Genomic DNA, 15,752 nt, shown 5'->3' on the forward strand with positions numbered 1-15,752 from the left:
TCCACCTGCCGCCTCTGTCCTGCCCTTCATGAAGGCCGGAAAGGACGGCCCAAATCGTGCACACAAGCAGTACAACTCGAAGTCATCCGGCGACCGCGCTGCCTCCTCCGCTGCCGCCGCTTCCTCCTCCTCCTCCTCCTCCTCCTCCTCATCGGCAAAGATGACGTCCTCCGCCTCCACCGGCAACGGCCCCGCTCCGAACCACCTCACCCGCATCATCTCCGCCTGCTCCCGATGTCGCTCGCGAAAGACAAAGTGCGACCAGAAGTTCCCCTCCTGCTCCGCCTGTCTCAAGGCCGGCGTCGAGTGCGTCGGCCTTGACGCCGCAACCGGCCGCGAGGTCCCGCGAAGGTACACCCACTCGCTCAATTTCTCTTCTTTCACTGCTTTGATCCTGTTGGTTGGTTGTGCTTTGTTTGTGCTCTGTTGAGGGGCGCTGCATTGCAATGGCAACGACAATCCAAGCTGCGTTTAATCTTTCTACACACACTAACAATCCCACAGCTACATCGCCCACCTCGAAGACCGTGTCGCTTTCCTCGAAATCCAGCTCCAGAACCAGGGAATCCCCATCGACCCCTCCGAATCCACCTCGAACCGCCCGAATCGAGACCCCACCACCAACTCCAACGACCCTGCCACCGCCGCCGCCGTCAAGACCGAATCTGGCGCGGCCGCGGCCACAACGACCACCGAAAGACAGACACCGAAGGACGTCGACTCGCTGGTCTCTACAGTCGGTCTTGTGTCAATGAAAGGTTCAAGCACGCTCAGCTCGCCTTCCTTCCTCGGACTATCCTCCGGCATCTCATTCGCGCGTCTCATGTTCGCCGCCGTCAAGCTTCGCGGCCAGGAAATCCCCTCCGCAGCAATGTCGATCGCCTCCTCCGAGCAGCCCGACATGACCGTCCGTCAGAAACCGGTCAAGATCCAATCGGCGTCACTGCCGTCCAAGGAAGTCGCCGAGACCCTGCTCGAAGTGTTTTTCAACCAGGCAAACGCTCAGATCCCCATCTTCCACCGCGACGACTTTATCCACTCGTACTTTGAACCCGTCTACGGCGCGTACTCGGTGCAGACAAAGTTGGCAAACCTCAACAACGTGCGAAACGACTCGGTCTCGTCGTCGGCCGCTGGCTCGCCGACCGAGACCCGCGAAAGCGTAAAGGTAGAACTGCCGTCGCCTTCTATGTTTGACAGTCTGAAATCAGACGCAAAGATTCAACAATCCGCGACAGCATCCGGCGCTTCCAGCAACGGAAACGGCACCGCCCACAGCAATCCCCATCCTCCTTTTACCAACGGCACAACCCACGAGCACCACCCTGCGGACTCTCCAGAGATGCACAGGTCGCTCTATTTCCTCAACCTGATCTTTGCCATCGGCGTCGCCGTCCATCAGCAGCAGTACCCCGCACTCTTGTGTGAATCCTACCATGCCGCCGCGATGCGCTACATCGAGCCTGTGTTTGCCTCACCGGACAGATTGGAGTCCTTGCAAGGAATCCTACTTCTCGGTCTCTACTCCATCATGCGGCCCGCAGTTCCTGGCGTGTGGTATGTGCTCGGAGTTGCGCTCCGTCTCTGCGTCGATCTGGGATTACACGTAGAAGGCGGCGTCAAGTCATGGTCCGGCACCAACATCGTGCCCAAGAACGGCCAGGGCTCGAGCAAGGAGTCTGATCCGTTTGACGCGCGCACGCTCGATCTCAGACGGCGACTGTTTTGGTGCACGTACGCGATGGACAGACAGGTGTGCGTCTACCTCGGCCGACCGTTTGGAATCGCAGATAACAGCATTAAGGTGCCCTTCCCGAGCGACCTCGACGACGTCTTCATCACTTCTGAAGGAATCGTGAAGCCGCCCGAAGACACGCCGCCTTCATACAAGCAGGTAGCCGTGCACATCTTCCAGATCCGCCGTCTGCAATCCGAAGTGCAGACGATTCTCTACGAGCGCGCCGAGCTGCCGCGCCGGTTCGCGACGCTCAAGGAGTGGCAGACAAACATGGCGCGGCGGTTGGAAGAATGGCACAACTCGTCGCCAAAGTCGGCAAAGGATATGAACTGCAACTTTAACCTCTACTTCCTCGACCTCAACTACCAGCAAACCCGCCTTTTGCTGCACGGAATCTCGCCCGCGATCCCGAGACCGTCGGTTGAGGCGTTTTTCATCATTGCTGATGCGTCAGAGCACGTCATTCGCGCGTACAGACAGTTGCACAGGGAGAAGAATATCAACTATACATGGATGGCGGTTCATAACCTGTTCATGGCCGGCACTTCCTATCTCTACTGCCTCTACCACTCCAAGGAAGTCCGGCAACGAACGCGCATGGACGTGATTGACTTCAACACGATGGCGTGTATCCACGTGCTGAGCGGGATGGTCGACAAATGCGACGCAGCCTCGGGATGCAGAGACACCTTCGAGCTCTTGACGGCCGCCATCCTTCGTCTGTGCTATAACGAAAAGGCGGCTGCGGGGGAGATTGTACCTCCCCCCGGCCCGATCGCGGGCGAAGGCGAAGGACGCTCGGGCGCGCGTAATGCGACGCCGCCTGTGCCGCCTCCGATGCCGCCACCTGCGAAACGGTCGAAACGCTCGCGGTCGTCGACGTCGTCGCAGACGCCGGCGTCGCTTCCCCAGATCCCGTCCGCGCGGCCGGATCGGATTGAGCTGCCGGCGCCGCAGCCTCAGTATCCGCAGATGTACCCGATGGGTCCTGGCGTTTCGCAGGAGTATCAGTCCGCGACCTCGCCGTCTGCCGTGTCGCCTACGTCGATGGTCCCTCCGAACCTGACGCCGACGTTCGAGCCCGCGGTGCCGTCGCAGGCGAGCACGCCGCAGTCGACGTCGTCCGCGACCGAGTCGGTGAAGAACTCGAACCAGAGCAGCGGCATGTCGCCGTTTGCGTCGTTCGAGTCCAACACGCTGCAGTGGATGACGGAGATGGAGCCTGATTTGGATGAGATCTTCAAGACGGCGGCGGAGATCCAGGCGGTGCCGCCGATGCATGGGAACTTTACGCATCCGGTTGCGTATTCGGGAAACGTGAGCGGGAACACGCAGGGTGGGGGGTATGCGTATCAGTTTAGTCCTGGAGCGGCTGCGCAGCAGCAGTTTACGAATCAGTATTTCGGTGGTTCAGATGGTGAGTACTATACAAGAAGCAGTTGAAGAAGAGAATGTGATACTAACAGCGGTATTGTAGTTGTGAATTCTCCGGGAGACTCGACGATGTCTGCGTCGTCTACGTCACCTTCGATCTCGTCCGGCCAGCAAAGATGGCAACGTCCAGCCTCGTTCTCGCAACAACAGCAACAGCAACAGCAACAAGGACAACCCGCGCCTCAACAGCACCTCCCCTCCGGCTCGTCAGGCCCGACCACGCCCAACTTCTACTCCGGTGTGCCGACGGTAGACGACGAGTACGACGGCCAGCGGATCTACGAGATGATGTACGAGCTTCCGTCTGCCTCGATCTGGGACCAATTCTTCGCCGTCGGCAACGGCAACGCGAACTTCAACGTCGGAGGCGGGTTCGGCGGGATGTTTGCCCCGCAGGTGTCGGCAGGGGGCAGCACGAGCAGCCAGGGCAGTCCTGTGACGATGAGCTCGACGCCAGCGACTGGACCGCAGGCGCAGCAGCCTCCGTCGAGCCAGCAGGCGCAGCAGCAGTCTAACCCGACGCCGCCGCCGCCTCCGCCTTCTATGATGTCTCATTTCTCACAAGCGCGAGCGGCGCAGCAGCAGCAGGCGCAGAGTCAGAGGTATTATTAGGGTGAGCGGCGGGTGACCACCGCCATCTATGATGTCTCATTTCTCACAAGCACGAGCGGCGCAGCAGCAGCAGGCGCAGAGTCAGAGGTATTACTAGGTTGCAGCGGCGGGATTGATTTTACGGTACGGCGTTTTCGTTATACATTGGGATATTTCTTATATCTTTTTTTATACATTTTCAAGGGTTTATTTGGTAATCATACATCTTCTATCTTCTTTTTATTCTGGTTTTGGTTTTATTTACCTCCTCCTCTTTTTTCAACTGGGTTTGGTTTCCGTCTGTATTCTCATGATCATTTCATCTTCTTATTTTCTCTTTCTTCTCTCTTTTTTTTTTTCTTGGTTATCGGTAGGGGCTCCTTCACAGAATACATGTAGGATTTATTATACGGAACTTGATATTTCTAATCTTCTTCTTTTGTTTTCCTTTCTCTCTCCTCTCTGTATACTCGTCTGTTCTGCTCGTGAGGAGGAGAGTGTATACAAGTCTAAGGTGGGAAGTACGCATATATGTAGTTTTATTTGCTTTGCTTTGGTTTTGATGTTGATTTGAGTGATTGAGTGAGGTTGTGTTTGTGTTTTTTTGTTTTGAGCAGTTATGAGGAATTAAGTACACATAGAACATATCTTTTCTATTATAGAGAGTGGAGGATAGTACCCTGCTCGATCATGGCTCGTATTTTCGTCGGAGAGAGGTCTAGATACTATCTAGACTCGGCATGATTGACATAAACCACATTAAACCATACATAACTCAAACAACCATCGTAAAAACAAACAAGGATCGTAACAAACAACAACAGCAAGCAGACTAGGCGTCCTCGCCTATATCCTTCGCGACCGCAGCACTATCATGTACAGCCTTTTTATTCACCACCGGTTCCTCCGCCTGCGGAAAATCCTCAACCGTCTCATCCCCAACCGGCGAATTCGGGTCGACGGCATTCCCGCCCGACTGGTAAACTCTTGAGTTCGCAAACCGCTCGGCAAGTTCCCGCTCGGTCTGCTGCACCTCGCGCGTGTCCTTGAAGGAGAAGTAGATGAAGATGCAGACGACGGCGAGCGCGAGGAAGTAGATTATGATCTTGCGGCCGGTGCGGGAGCGCAGGACCGCGCTTGGCGTCGGGTTCGAGAGGCGGTTGCGGGGTTGGAAGTATTCGGGGCCGCGGGAGTAGGAGCTCATTTCTGTGGTGGTGGTGGTGGAGAGGAGAAAGAGTGGGTGGTGGTGGTGAGGAGGAGGTGCGGCGCCGGAGGGGAGCGGATGGATGGAGGCAGTGGAGGCGGGTGCGCGGTCAATTGGCTTCCAGGCCGAGAAGCAGGAACAGCAAAGCAGACAAACGGTGAGTAAACCAGCTGGACGAGAAGCAGTCTGCGGTGTCGATATCTGATTCTTCTTCTTTGCGACGAAGAAAGCAACTCGAGCGGCTGTTTCCAGGTCTCCCACCAGACCCTCGGATTCAGATGTCAGCACTCGCTAAGGTTGGCGGACAAAACTCAAAAAGATTGCGGCAGCAGCGTCGAGGAGCAGCCAAAGGACGCAGCAGAAGAAGTCCCAATTCGAGGACCCTGAAACCATCGTCGACGCGGTTGAGGTTGGTTGTTTTGCTGGATTCGAGGGCAATTGGCTGCTGTGATTCTGTCGGAAGAGATTATAGAGAACGAACGGGTTTCTGTCTGTGTCTTGAACTGCCCTGGAGTTGTCTGTTCTGGGCGCTATAATTAGTCCTCCTCGAGACTTGCCCGTTATATATAGATCTGTCCACCTTCTTCCCTCGCCACACTACAGCAGTTCTCCAACTATACTACAGCACCTGCATAGTCTATTCTCATGATCCCCGGACCGTGTCTACCGGTCGCGCTCTAGACATCGATGGCGTCCTCTCCCCCGTCCGCTGCCGCACCGACTGCTCCCGAAGCAGCATCTCCAGTCGCGGCATCCACTCCTCCCCCACAATCTGCACCCGCCAGCGCCAGCACGCCTACTGCTTCTGCGTCTGCATCTACCCCGGTTTATTCAAACCCGGGTCTTCCAATCGCAGACTTCTTTTTCATCGCAGGCGTCGACCATGACGGTCTTCGCGCGTTCACCGAATCCGCGCACCAGCAGATGCTGCAGCATGTCAAACAGCAACAACAACAACAACAGCAGCAGCAGCAGCAGCAGCAGAAGACCGACCGCGACCCGCTGACACTTACCAGATCCGCAGGTCATGTGCGCGATCGGTCGTCGGTTGATTTGAAAACAGTGCAGGACGTCATTCAGGAAGATGTCGTGAAGCAGAGTCCTGAGCAGCTAGCTTCTGCATCTCTCCCTGATTCGGCGGGAGAAAGCTCACAGCCTTCTCCTGCGCTCGAGAGCAACAATTTAGAAAAGAAGATGGAAAACGAAAGTCTGCCGACTTCTCTCTCGCCATCGCTCTCGCCTACAGTGTCCGCATCCATAACCGCAAACCAACGCGTCGCCGCACTAAACACAGCTGCAGAAGCTATCCTCGCAAAGAAAACGACCTCGCCAAAACTCCCTCCCGGCTCAACATCTCCCGCGACAACCCCACTAACCTCCTCCCCCGCCACCCCCTCCTCCACCTTCTCCTCCTCGCCCTCGTCCCCCCTCCGCCGCTCTCCCGCAACCCGCCGCATGAACGCCAAACCCCGGCACCCCGCCTCCCCCGCGCTCTCCGACCCGCGCAGCCACGCGCGCAAGATCTCAGACTACGAGTCCGTGATCCCTGATCCGGAGCCGATCGCGTGGTCGCCAAACATGCACCCGCTCGACCGCAAACTGGATCCCGTGCTGCTCGACGTATATCCGCGCGACGAGTCGCTCGCGCGCGAGAGAGGGAATATGCCGGTTTATGTGCCGATGTTTGCGTTTCCGAATGATGTGCAGGTTAAGCTTGCTGATAAACGACCACGGAGTACATGGCATCACTTTGTAAGTACTCTCTCTCTCTCTTCTAGCCTGCAGAAACAAAACATACTAACCCCCGCAGGTCATGACGAACCAAGACGGCGACAAACGGTACGGCACATGCATCACAGTCTGGCTACCAACGACCAAGAAAATCGCCGACTCGATCGAGAACCTGAGCAAGATCTGGCGCACAAACTACATGCCCGGCTCCGAGCGCGAGTTCGCCGCAAGCCTAACCGACCGGCTCGCGAGCGAGCGCGCAAAGCTCTCGGAGCTGCAGACGACGCTGGCGGAAGTGGCCGCCGACGCCGAGATCTCGGTGCAGAGCCCGGACGAGCTCGCGGAGGAAATCACAGAGACGGAGGAGCGGATAAACATGCTGATCGCGCTCCTGAAACCGATCCGTCTCGGCGCGGCGTCAGCGATCCCCGGTGTCTCGGAAGAGTCGGGCATGTGGGTACCCCGCGTGTACGGCTTACTTTCGCGCGACGAGAATACGTGCGGGTTCAGGTTGGACTGGCTCAAGACTTTGGTCTACGGCGAGGCGGTCGCGAACGAAAAGAAGATCAGCAGTTTGCCGTGGACGCAGCATCGCGTGCCGATGGAGTATGCGGTCGCGCAGTTGCTCGGGAATCCGCCTTTGATTCATCCGGGGGTGCAGCTGAAGGTTGATATCGGATTATTAACGTATGGCTCTATTTGTTTTATGATTCTACAGTATCGAAGCTAACAGTTGGTAGTCTATATGCGAGAAGCCATGCCGATAACGAGCTACCCGGATCGCGAGATGTACGTCTTGTCCTATTCACTTCATTAGATTGATACTAATAGTTGCTTCTTAGACCGACCTCTACGCCCTCTTCCGCTGCCTGAGTATAAAATCCATCGTCGAACTCTTTGAAGCCGTACTCGCCGAATGCCGCATCATCTTTGTCTCCAGCGACCTAGGCATGCTCACCCCCGCCGCCCGCGCAATAATTTCCCTCCTCTTCCCTCTCAAATGGCAATCGGTCTTCATCCCCGTCCTACCCGCCCGTCTCGCGACCTGTCTCGAGATGCCGGTTCCCTACATCATCGGCGTGCATCGCTCAGGCGCCGAACTACCCCTTCCCGACGACGACTTTGTCCTCTGCGATCTCGACGCCGACGCAATCTTCTCGTCCTCGACGCCTCCACTCCTTCCAGTCCCAGTGCGGACAAAACTACAAACCCTACTCGCGCTCAGCGCGCCGCTACATTCGGCCCCGTTCGACGTCGCCAGAGGCACGCCGCGGTACGTGTCTGAAACCTTCCCGATGAACCAGCACGTACTCCCCGACCCGGCAATCATCTCCTCTGTCGCGCCGCCGTTGTCGCTGTTCAGGCTCGTGGCCGAGAGCTCGTCTGCGTACCATAGTTTCGACACCGAGATGCTGCGGTGGGCGCCGATTATGAATGCATGTGCGGCGAGTACTCGGGCGAAGCTGAGTAGGTCGCCGGCGGTAAATAGCGGTTATAATCAGTACCCGCGACTTGGCGGTAAACGACCGCAAAGCGAACAACCACCACCACCACCACAACAACAACAACAGCAGCAGCAGCAGCAACCGCTTCCGATCGCGATGACGAATCCGGGGCCGAAGAAAACGCACACGAGAAAAGCGAATTCGGTATTCAGTTTCGCGTCGACGCTGAGGTCAAAAGGATCGAGCGAGTCGCCGACCACGAGTCCCGTGAAGAAACGACAGAGCGCGCCGTTGACAATCACGCCAATGTTTGATTCCAGCGAGACACCTGCTGGTTCTGTAGACGGTGGTGAGAGTACTAGGGGAAACTCGCAATCGGTGCCGTCGTCGGCGGCGGCGAGTCCGCGCTCGTTGTTGAGGAATTCGACGTTTGGAAGTATCGCGTCCGAGTCGTCGAGCGTCAGCCATCGGAGTTCGTTGTCGTCAATTACCACGAACGAGACCGAGACGGCTGTAGGTTCGTCGACGCCCGCGTCCCCAGCACTGCCCGCGAGCCGGTCACAGTCGCCTTCGGAACGGCCCGAGAGTCAGACCGTCGAAGGCCACTTCCTCTTCTCGCAGTCGTACTTTGACGAGCCGCCGGCGCAGGACGTGGTCTGTGTGATTTGTCTGCAGAACGAGGTGCCGGACTCGCAGCTGTTGACGTGCAAGACGTGTAGACTGCATGTGCACAGCGGCTGCGCAAAGAGTATCGTTCTGCCGTGCACGCCGGCGACGTTCCATCCGCACCGGGCGCGCGCGGCGTTCGTGCGCGCGATGGCGGCGCTGCTGTCGGGATATCGCAAGCATCTGGCTCCGGTTTCAAAGACCTCGCTTGAGATAGAAGACGATAGGCCGCCGCCGCTTTATAAGTTCAATCAGACCGAGTTTCTGGGGCGACTGCCGAAAGACCATGTGCCGTACGTGCGATTCCTGCTCTCGACGCAGGCAGGGGCGGAGTTTATCGACGAAGTAGAGCATCGTCCTCGTCCCGAGCAACAGGATCATCGCAACAATAGCAGCAGCGGTAAAAACATGTTTGGCAACCCGGTCACCAAACTCGACCGCATCGGTGTGTTCGACGCAATAGTCGAGGCACGTCGCAAGCGCGGCCTGAAGGGGCGCGTGCGGGGAGGCACGGCTGGTGGCAGCGAGTCTGCGGAAGTACTGGGCGAGCAACCGCCCGGATCATGGCGCACGGTCGAGGTGCCGATGGTGGGCTCGAGTCAAGGATATGCGTCTGCGGTGGATGCGATGGCGCGGTCTGCGCCGACGGGGCGGTGGCCTGCGAGGTTGGACGCGGACGTGCTGGAGACTTGTGGGGGTACGGCATCTACGAACGGGCAGGCGAGTTTGGGACTGGGTATTGTTTTGTAGACATTGCATTAGACTATTAGGCTAGCTACTTAGACTTTAAAAACACAAGATATCAGAACATCTCATCAGAGCAAATAAAGAAGGTAGAAGAGTACACGTGACTGGTGACGCGTGGGCTGAGGGTTTTTTCGATGGACTTCCGAGAGGGGCAAACGCGAGTTTGGCGCGCGCGCAGCGCGTTGTTTCCTGACTTTTTCCAACTTTTTTCTGGTTTTGTTTACCGCCTGTGTTGTTGTCTTTGTCAGATAAGAGATTGAAGAGTGTCTTTGTTGACTATTAAGAAGAGAGAAAGAATAGCAGAAGAGAATTTTGCTATCGAGAAGTTGAAAGGATAGAAAAAAGAGAAGATCGAAAGGAAAAGAAAGAAGAGACGCAGCACGCAATCGACATCGATCGAGCATCGCATCTAGTTACAAATATCAGAAGAAATGGCAGAGGAAACTGATAGCCAGACGTACGTTTTCTATTTCTGATTTGAGTGGTTTGGCACAAAAGAGCTTTAGAGAGGTTGATCGAGAGGAGAGAAAGGAGGAAGTGCTAACGGGATGATTTCGTGGGAATAGTGTGTTTAAGGAACTTTCGAAACTCGAGCACGAGTTTGAGCAAGCCGAGTTTGAGATCCGTATGTGTCTCCTTTTCTCTATAGTGCTTACGGCAAACTAACGAGCGCAGTGAAATACTCGACAAAGCTACTAAAGCCGCTGTACGAGAAACGAAAGGCGCTGCTGCCCAAGGTCGAGAAGTTTTGGTCGGTGGCGTTTGAGCAGATTGGCGAGGATCTTGATCAGTATTTGACTCCTTTAGATGCGGAGGTATGTATCTTTTCTCTTTTGTGTGTTAATGCTTGGATCAAAAGCGGACTGACTGAACTTTTGTAGCTGCTCGAGTCTCTGGACACAATCGACCTCGACCGCGACGAAACTGACCCGCGAACGTTCACTCTGACGTTCTCATTCAAGGACAACAAATTCCTCGAGACCACCACGCTCTCGAAAACATTCACCTACGTGCCCAAGCCGTCGTCACCCGAGGACGACGACGACGAAGACAGCGAGGACATCACCGAGTCTGCGCGGGTGTCGTACAAGTCGACAAAGGCGCCGATCAAGTGGAAGCAGGGCCAGGACCTGACAAAGACAAAGCCCGGGCAGCCGATCTCGTTCTTCACGTTCTTTGAGTGGGAGAATAAGGGCGAGGAGGAGGACGCGAAGGGGGGTGATGTGTTTGCGAATGCGCATGAGGTTGCGATTTTGATTGCGGAGGAGTTGTATCCTAATGCGGTTAAGTTATACAGTAAGCCAATTCATTTCTTTGATTTATTTCGTTTTTTGAGAAGGATGCTGACAGTGGTATAGCCGATGCGTTGATTGAAGAGGAAGAAGACGACGAGGAAGAAATCGATCTTGAAGGTATCTATCAACTCCTCCCCCCCTCTCTCTCTCTTCCACAGAAATGCTAACGATCGAAATAACAGACGAAGAGGACGACGACGAAGACGAAGAAGACGAACCTCCTCGGAAGAAATCAAAGAAATAAACCATCTCTGTATTTCTTCCAGTTGCATGACTTCTCGTGTTCTTTGTGTTTTTTATCTCTTTGTTTCTCAGAATGGATTTGTGTTTTATTTAGTACTTGATAAGATAGTGTACAACCAACAAAAATAGAAACGACTAAACAAAACGTGTAGAAAGAAGAGTCGGGGAGACGATGAGAGGAAGGAGTAAGATCAGATGCTGGTATTAAATGATGCTTCATGCTAAACAAAATTTTACAGAAATTACACGCAATCATAAACGAGAAACACTGCTACCCATACACGAGACATAAATGCAACAACCAAAGAACGACTGAATATCAAGCGGTGACCTGCCAGATATTTATATTCCCATCGTCTCCGCCCGTGATGATGATCTCCTCCTCTGCATCCGCACTCTCACTCCCCGCCGACGCCTTCCACTTCCGACTCCACACACAGGTATTAATCTCAAACACCGAATGCGCGTCCTCCTCCTCGGCAATGACCTCCCACTCGCCGGGTTTTGTCTCCTGATATACCACGAGCAAGCCGTCCGCGCCAGCAGAGACTATGCGTCCGCTGCGCGCGCTCCAGCTTACAGAGTATATCGGGCCCGAGTGGCGAGAGGGTAGGATGGCTTCTTGCTGCCATGTCTCGGACACGGGGTCGTTTCTGAGCGTCGAGGGCATATAGCGCCCGGTGAGGGCGCCCGTGATGCCGGTCCGGCGCCAGACGCGGACGGTTTCGTCGGCGGAGCAGGATACCAGTCTGCGGTTCATTGTCTCGTCCTCGTCGTCGTTGCTGTCTGCGCGGCGGGGGGTTTCAAAGTCGACGCACCAGACGGTCGAGCGGTGGCCTGTGAGCTCGGACGAGCAGACGAATTCGCCGTCGTCTTCGCGCCAGAGACGGATGGTGTCGTCGTATGAAGCTGAGGCTATGAGTTCTTCTAAAGAGTGCCAGACCACGTGCTTGACGTCCTGTGTGTGATCTTGGAGCACCGCCATGCATTCGATTTCTTCGATACCGTCGAGTGCTAAAGGACTGTTAGTCATGTGAAGAAGAGAAGAAGAAGAGAGAGTACTCACCCTCCCACACCCAAACGCTCTTATCCCGCGAGCACGAGGCGATATACCGTCCGTCACTCGACCAATTCACGCACTTGACCTCATTCTCATGTCCCTCCAACGACGCCACAAACTCCCACTCCTCCAAACCGACATCCGCACCATCGTCAACCTGTCCCATATCCCCGACCTCCTGCGCGTATCGCTCGTCGTCCCGCACCCATATCCCGACCGTGCCATCAAAGCTCGCGGTCGCAAGCACGATCTCCGACGTCGGCTCGTCCGTGGACTCTGGCCGCCATGCGACAGAACGTATGCTCCGCTTATGGTTGCCGTCGAGGTTCGCGACGGGGAAGTATGTGTTGAGCGAGTATATCTGCGCGGATTTCTCGGAGGTCGCGCAGGCGAGCAGCGGAAGGGTCGGGTGCGGCGCCACGCTCCATATCCGGTCTGCGTGGGCGGGGATCGAGTGAACTTGGCGAATCGGCATTTGTGTAGATGATGAAGAAGATGATGAAGATGATGAGAAAGCGAGGTGAGAAACGAGCAAATATTTCGAGGGCGGTGGAATCTGGTGGAACTCGAGATGGAGTGTATAAACAGCTCAAATAGAATATCAACCACCAACAGCAGAAACCCACGCGTATTAAATACTATTCAAACCGTGCAAAGACAACAGAATACTTTTGCCAGTCGCGACGCCAAACAGCAATCGAAAGAAAAAGCTGCTTGCGTGAGTTTAATCCACGTGACATTGAGTATCTGGTTAGGGTTCCTGCCATAATTGCGTCAGAAGTGTGCTGATCTCAGAAGGGATTTAATGGAAGCAGGAAGCGGGTTGCTTGGCTAATCTAAATAAGCTTGCTGAGTGCTTTTCTAGACTTTAGAGAAGGGTGATTGAGAGTATTTGAAGGAGAGAATCTTGGAAGAAGATTTGAGCGAGAGAAAATTTGCGGGAGAAGTGCGTGTGGTGGATATCTGCAACGCGTTCATCGATCGAATTCATACTTACAAACATGCACGATTTCCGAGGTGTGAGTTCTTCTCTCTGCTGATTTGTTATTGACTCAAGAAACTAGTTAGAGGGGCTAACGAGTTTGAGTGCAGGCGACGGTGGAAGACCTGGATCTTCCTCCCGCGTTCGTGATCACTCCAGACACGCCGCTGGACCACGCGCTCGAGCTGTCGTTTGAGCGGTCGTATTCCTATCTTCCGGTGGTATCGGCCAAGACGCGCGCGCTGCTGGGCTATCTCTCTGCAGAGCAACTGCAGAAAGCAGCCAGGACGGGAAAGGTTCCCAAGACTGCCGGGAAGACGACGACGGGAGTAGCAGACGACGGAGACACGGAGATGATTGATCTACGACTTGCGACGGTGCGGTCGTTCATGCACCGGTTTCCGAAGGAGGAGAAGTTCGAGAAGATTACGCCGGATACGCCGTTGGAGGAGCTCGAGCGGTTTTTCGATGGCGAGCATGACTTCGCGGTGGTGACGGATGAGGATCGGAAGTTTGTGCTCGGGGTGGCTGCGCCGGAGGATTTGGCGAAGTTTGTGGAGCGAAGGCCGTCGGTTGGGTTGCGGGAGTAGAGGGAGTAGTAGAGAGTAATAGTGAGAGAGAGAGAGAGTAGTGGTGAGGGTGAATGAGGAGGGGAGTGTGAAGAGGTGTAGGAGTGAGTGAAGTCACCATTGTGCAGTATAAGGACAGCACATCTTCTACAACAACACAACATAGCTACAATATGAATACTACTACAATGTAATATAATCAACACCACGCTATATATAACAACTACAATAACAGAGCAAACTTATCAACAGAAACAATAACAAGTGCGGCGGGAGCGGCTGTGGCTCAGGCTCAGCCTCTCCGTCTCCGAGCTTATATCAACTCGGCCCTGCCTTCTCCCCATCCCATCTCCACCCATCAACTTCACCACAATGTCCTCTTCCCCGAATCCCAATCCAGCGGCCTCCGCAATGTCCTCCCATCTCTACTCCATCTACGGCAAGCTCTCGAACCAGCCCTCGTCTTACGACCGCAAGGGCCGCTACCGCTTCGGCCGTGTGCTCGTACGTCACGTCACCCTCCTATTCTCTCTCCACCTACTTACCCCTCTTGTTTACTAGGGCGCGGGAACTTATGGTATAGTCAAGGCCGCGACCGTGATTGAGACTGGCGAGAACGTGGCGGTCAAGGTGATTTTGAAGAAAAAGGTGCAGGGCCATGAGAGCATGGTGCAGGAAGAGCTCGATCTTCTGCGCCGTCTTAAGCATCCGCACATTGTCGGTTTCAGAGATTGGTTCGAGTCGAAGGTGTGTTGCTGATCTCTCTTTTCTATAATTTGTGTAATTATGTGGTCTGACTAGCATGGGATCTAGGACAAGTACTATATCGTCACACAATTAGCGACCGGCGGTGAGCTGTTTGATCGTATCGTCGAGCGCGGAAAGGTAGTGCTCTTTTGTTTATTTTGACACAATTGCCTGCTGACGTCTGATTGTATCATGTAGTACACTGAGAAAGACGCGGTACAGACTATAAAGGAAGTACTCGAGGCCGTTGATTATCTCCACGACCTGAACATTGTCCACCGAGGTAAGCTGCTCCGCTAGTTGATATCTAGTACAAAGATCAGTACACTGACACTTTTTTTTTTAGACCTCAAACCCGAGAACCTGCTCTACCTGACCCCCGACGCCGACTCGCAGCTCGTTCTGGCCGATTTCGGCATCGCCAAAGTGCTTAAATCAGAAGGCGAGGCGCTGACGACGATGGCGGGTTCGTTCGGGTACGCTGCGCCCGAGATCCTACTCCGCATCGGCCACGGCAAGCCTTGCGACATCTGGTCGCTCGGAGTGATCACCTACACGATTCTCTGCGGCTATCTACCCTTCCGGAGCGAGAACGTGCAGGAGTACATTTTGGAAGTGCGCGAGAACGGCGTGATTTTCCACGACAAGTATTGGAGCGACATCTCGAGCGACGCGAAGGATTTCATCCGCGGGATGTTGCAGGTCGATCCTTTGAAGCGCAGGACATCGCGCGAGCTGTTGAAGCATAAGTGGATCGTCGGCGATACTGCGACTACCACCGATCTGTTGCCAAACATCCGCGAGGGATTCAACGCGCGGTCAAAGTTGCTGCAGGCGATCGAGGCCGTGCGGTTGGCCAACAAGATCAAAGCGCTGGGCTTCGACGACGACGACGAAGACGCGTTCCCGTCGTCTGGTGTGCCGAGTGTTTTCGCGACCGAGCACTCGGACGACTCGTCAGCTGCAGGTAAGAGCGATTTTGCGAGTGGTGGGGGTAGCAACACGCTTGGCCTGCCGCAGTCTAGTTCGCGGAGAAGCTCGTTTGGATCAAAGGGGAATGCGACGATGGTGTTTCAGGAAGTGGTCAGGTCGGTGTCGCGGATTAAGAGTGCGTCGAATCTGAAGGCGGAGGCGGAGGCGGAGGCTGATGCAAAGAAGCAGTAGCTGTAGTTCTGATTATGAGTCTATTTTCGAGTAACTTCTGTATAACATTGGTTTAGATGTTTAGTAAATGTAATTAGATAAGTTAGTAATAGTAAAGGTCAATCGTTTGCAAACTAAGATATAAAATGGTTTAGAT

At 54.8% G+C, this 15,752-nt stretch overlaps 7 protein-coding genes across 7 annotated transcripts; 5 read left to right on the forward strand and 2 right to left on the reverse strand.

Moving 5' to 3' along the window:
* Positions 1–126: 126 nt before the first annotated feature.
* On the forward strand, positions 127–4,125 carry BZA70DRAFT_282153 (fungal-specific transcription factor domain-containing protein). Its single transcript, XM_064913233.1, has 3 exons — positions 127–351; positions 505–3,155; positions 3,216–4,125. Exons 1-3 carry the CDS (start codon positions 161–163, stop codon positions 3,782–3,784), a joined length of 3,411 nt encoding a protein of 1,136 aa, XP_064766849.1. The 5' UTR covers positions 127–160; the 3' UTR covers positions 3,785–4,125.
* Positions 4,126–4,411: 286 nt separating this feature from the next.
* Positions 4,412–5,175, reverse strand: BZA70DRAFT_311988 (uncharacterized protein). The gene has a single exon (XM_064914969.1). The coding sequence runs from the start codon at positions 4,965–4,967 to the stop codon at positions 4,596–4,598; it is 372 nt and encodes a 123-aa protein (XP_064766850.1). The 5' UTR covers positions 4,968–5,175; the 3' UTR covers positions 4,412–4,595.
* Positions 5,176–5,827: 652 nt separating this feature from the next.
* Positions 5,828–9,656, forward strand: BZA70DRAFT_282158 (AEX-3 domain-containing protein). The gene is made up of 4 exons (XM_064913234.1): positions 5,828–6,719; positions 6,778–7,385; positions 7,439–7,487; positions 7,541–9,656. The coding sequence occupies exons 1-4, from the start codon at positions 5,892–5,894 to the stop codon at positions 9,557–9,559; spliced, it is 3,504 nt and encodes a 1,167-aa protein (XP_064766851.1). The 5' UTR covers positions 5,828–5,891; the 3' UTR covers positions 9,560–9,656.
* A 48-nt stretch (positions 9,657–9,704) lies between these two features.
* On the forward strand, positions 9,705–11,095 carry BZA70DRAFT_311990 (uncharacterized protein; the record flags this gene model as incomplete). The annotated part of the gene is made up of 6 exons (XM_064914970.1): positions 9,705–10,013; positions 10,123–10,181; positions 10,232–10,371; positions 10,438–10,852; positions 10,915–10,968; positions 11,010–11,095. The coding sequence occupies exons 1-6, from the start codon at positions 9,988–9,990 to the stop codon at positions 11,093–11,095; spliced, it is 780 nt and encodes a 259-aa protein (XP_064766852.1). The 5' UTR covers positions 9,705–9,987.
* A 318-nt stretch (positions 11,096–11,413) lies between these two features.
* BZA70DRAFT_240705 (putative cytosolic iron-sulfur protein assembly protein 1) lies at positions 11,414–12,629 on the reverse strand (the record flags this gene model as incomplete). The annotated part of the gene is made up of 4 exons (XM_064910511.1): positions 11,414–11,478; positions 11,524–12,108; positions 12,161–12,281; positions 12,330–12,629. The coding sequence occupies 4 exons, from the start codon at positions 12,627–12,629 to the stop codon at positions 11,414–11,416; spliced, it is 1,071 nt and encodes a 356-aa protein (XP_064766853.1).
* A 526-nt stretch (positions 12,630–13,155) lies between these two features.
* BZA70DRAFT_290899 (uncharacterized protein) lies at positions 13,156–13,726 on the forward strand (the record flags this gene model as incomplete). The annotated part of the gene is made up of 2 exons (XM_064914251.1): positions 13,156–13,173; positions 13,247–13,726. The coding sequence occupies 2 exons, from the start codon at positions 13,156–13,158 to the stop codon at positions 13,724–13,726; spliced, it is 498 nt and encodes a 165-aa protein (XP_064766854.1).
* Positions 13,727–13,910: 184 nt separating this feature from the next.
* Positions 13,911–15,734, forward strand: BZA70DRAFT_282173 (calcium/calmodulin-dependent protein kinase). Its single transcript, XM_064913235.1, has 5 exons — positions 13,911–14,209; positions 14,267–14,452; positions 14,519–14,590; positions 14,651–14,735; positions 14,799–15,734. The coding sequence occupies exons 1-5, from the start codon at positions 14,078–14,080 to the stop codon at positions 15,614–15,616; spliced, it is 1,293 nt and encodes a 430-aa protein (XP_064766855.1). The 5' UTR covers positions 13,911–14,077; the 3' UTR covers positions 15,617–15,734.
* The last annotated feature ends 18 nt before the right edge of the window (positions 15,735–15,752 follow it).

The sequence above is a fragment of the Myxozyma melibiosi genome (genome assembly GCF_037950935.1).
Source record: "Myxozyma melibiosi strain Phaff 52-87 chromosome Unknown BZA70scaffold_10, whole genome shotgun sequence".
Lineage (NCBI taxonomy): Eukaryota > Fungi > Ascomycota > Lipomycetes > Lipomycetales > Lipomycetaceae > Myxozyma > Myxozyma melibiosi.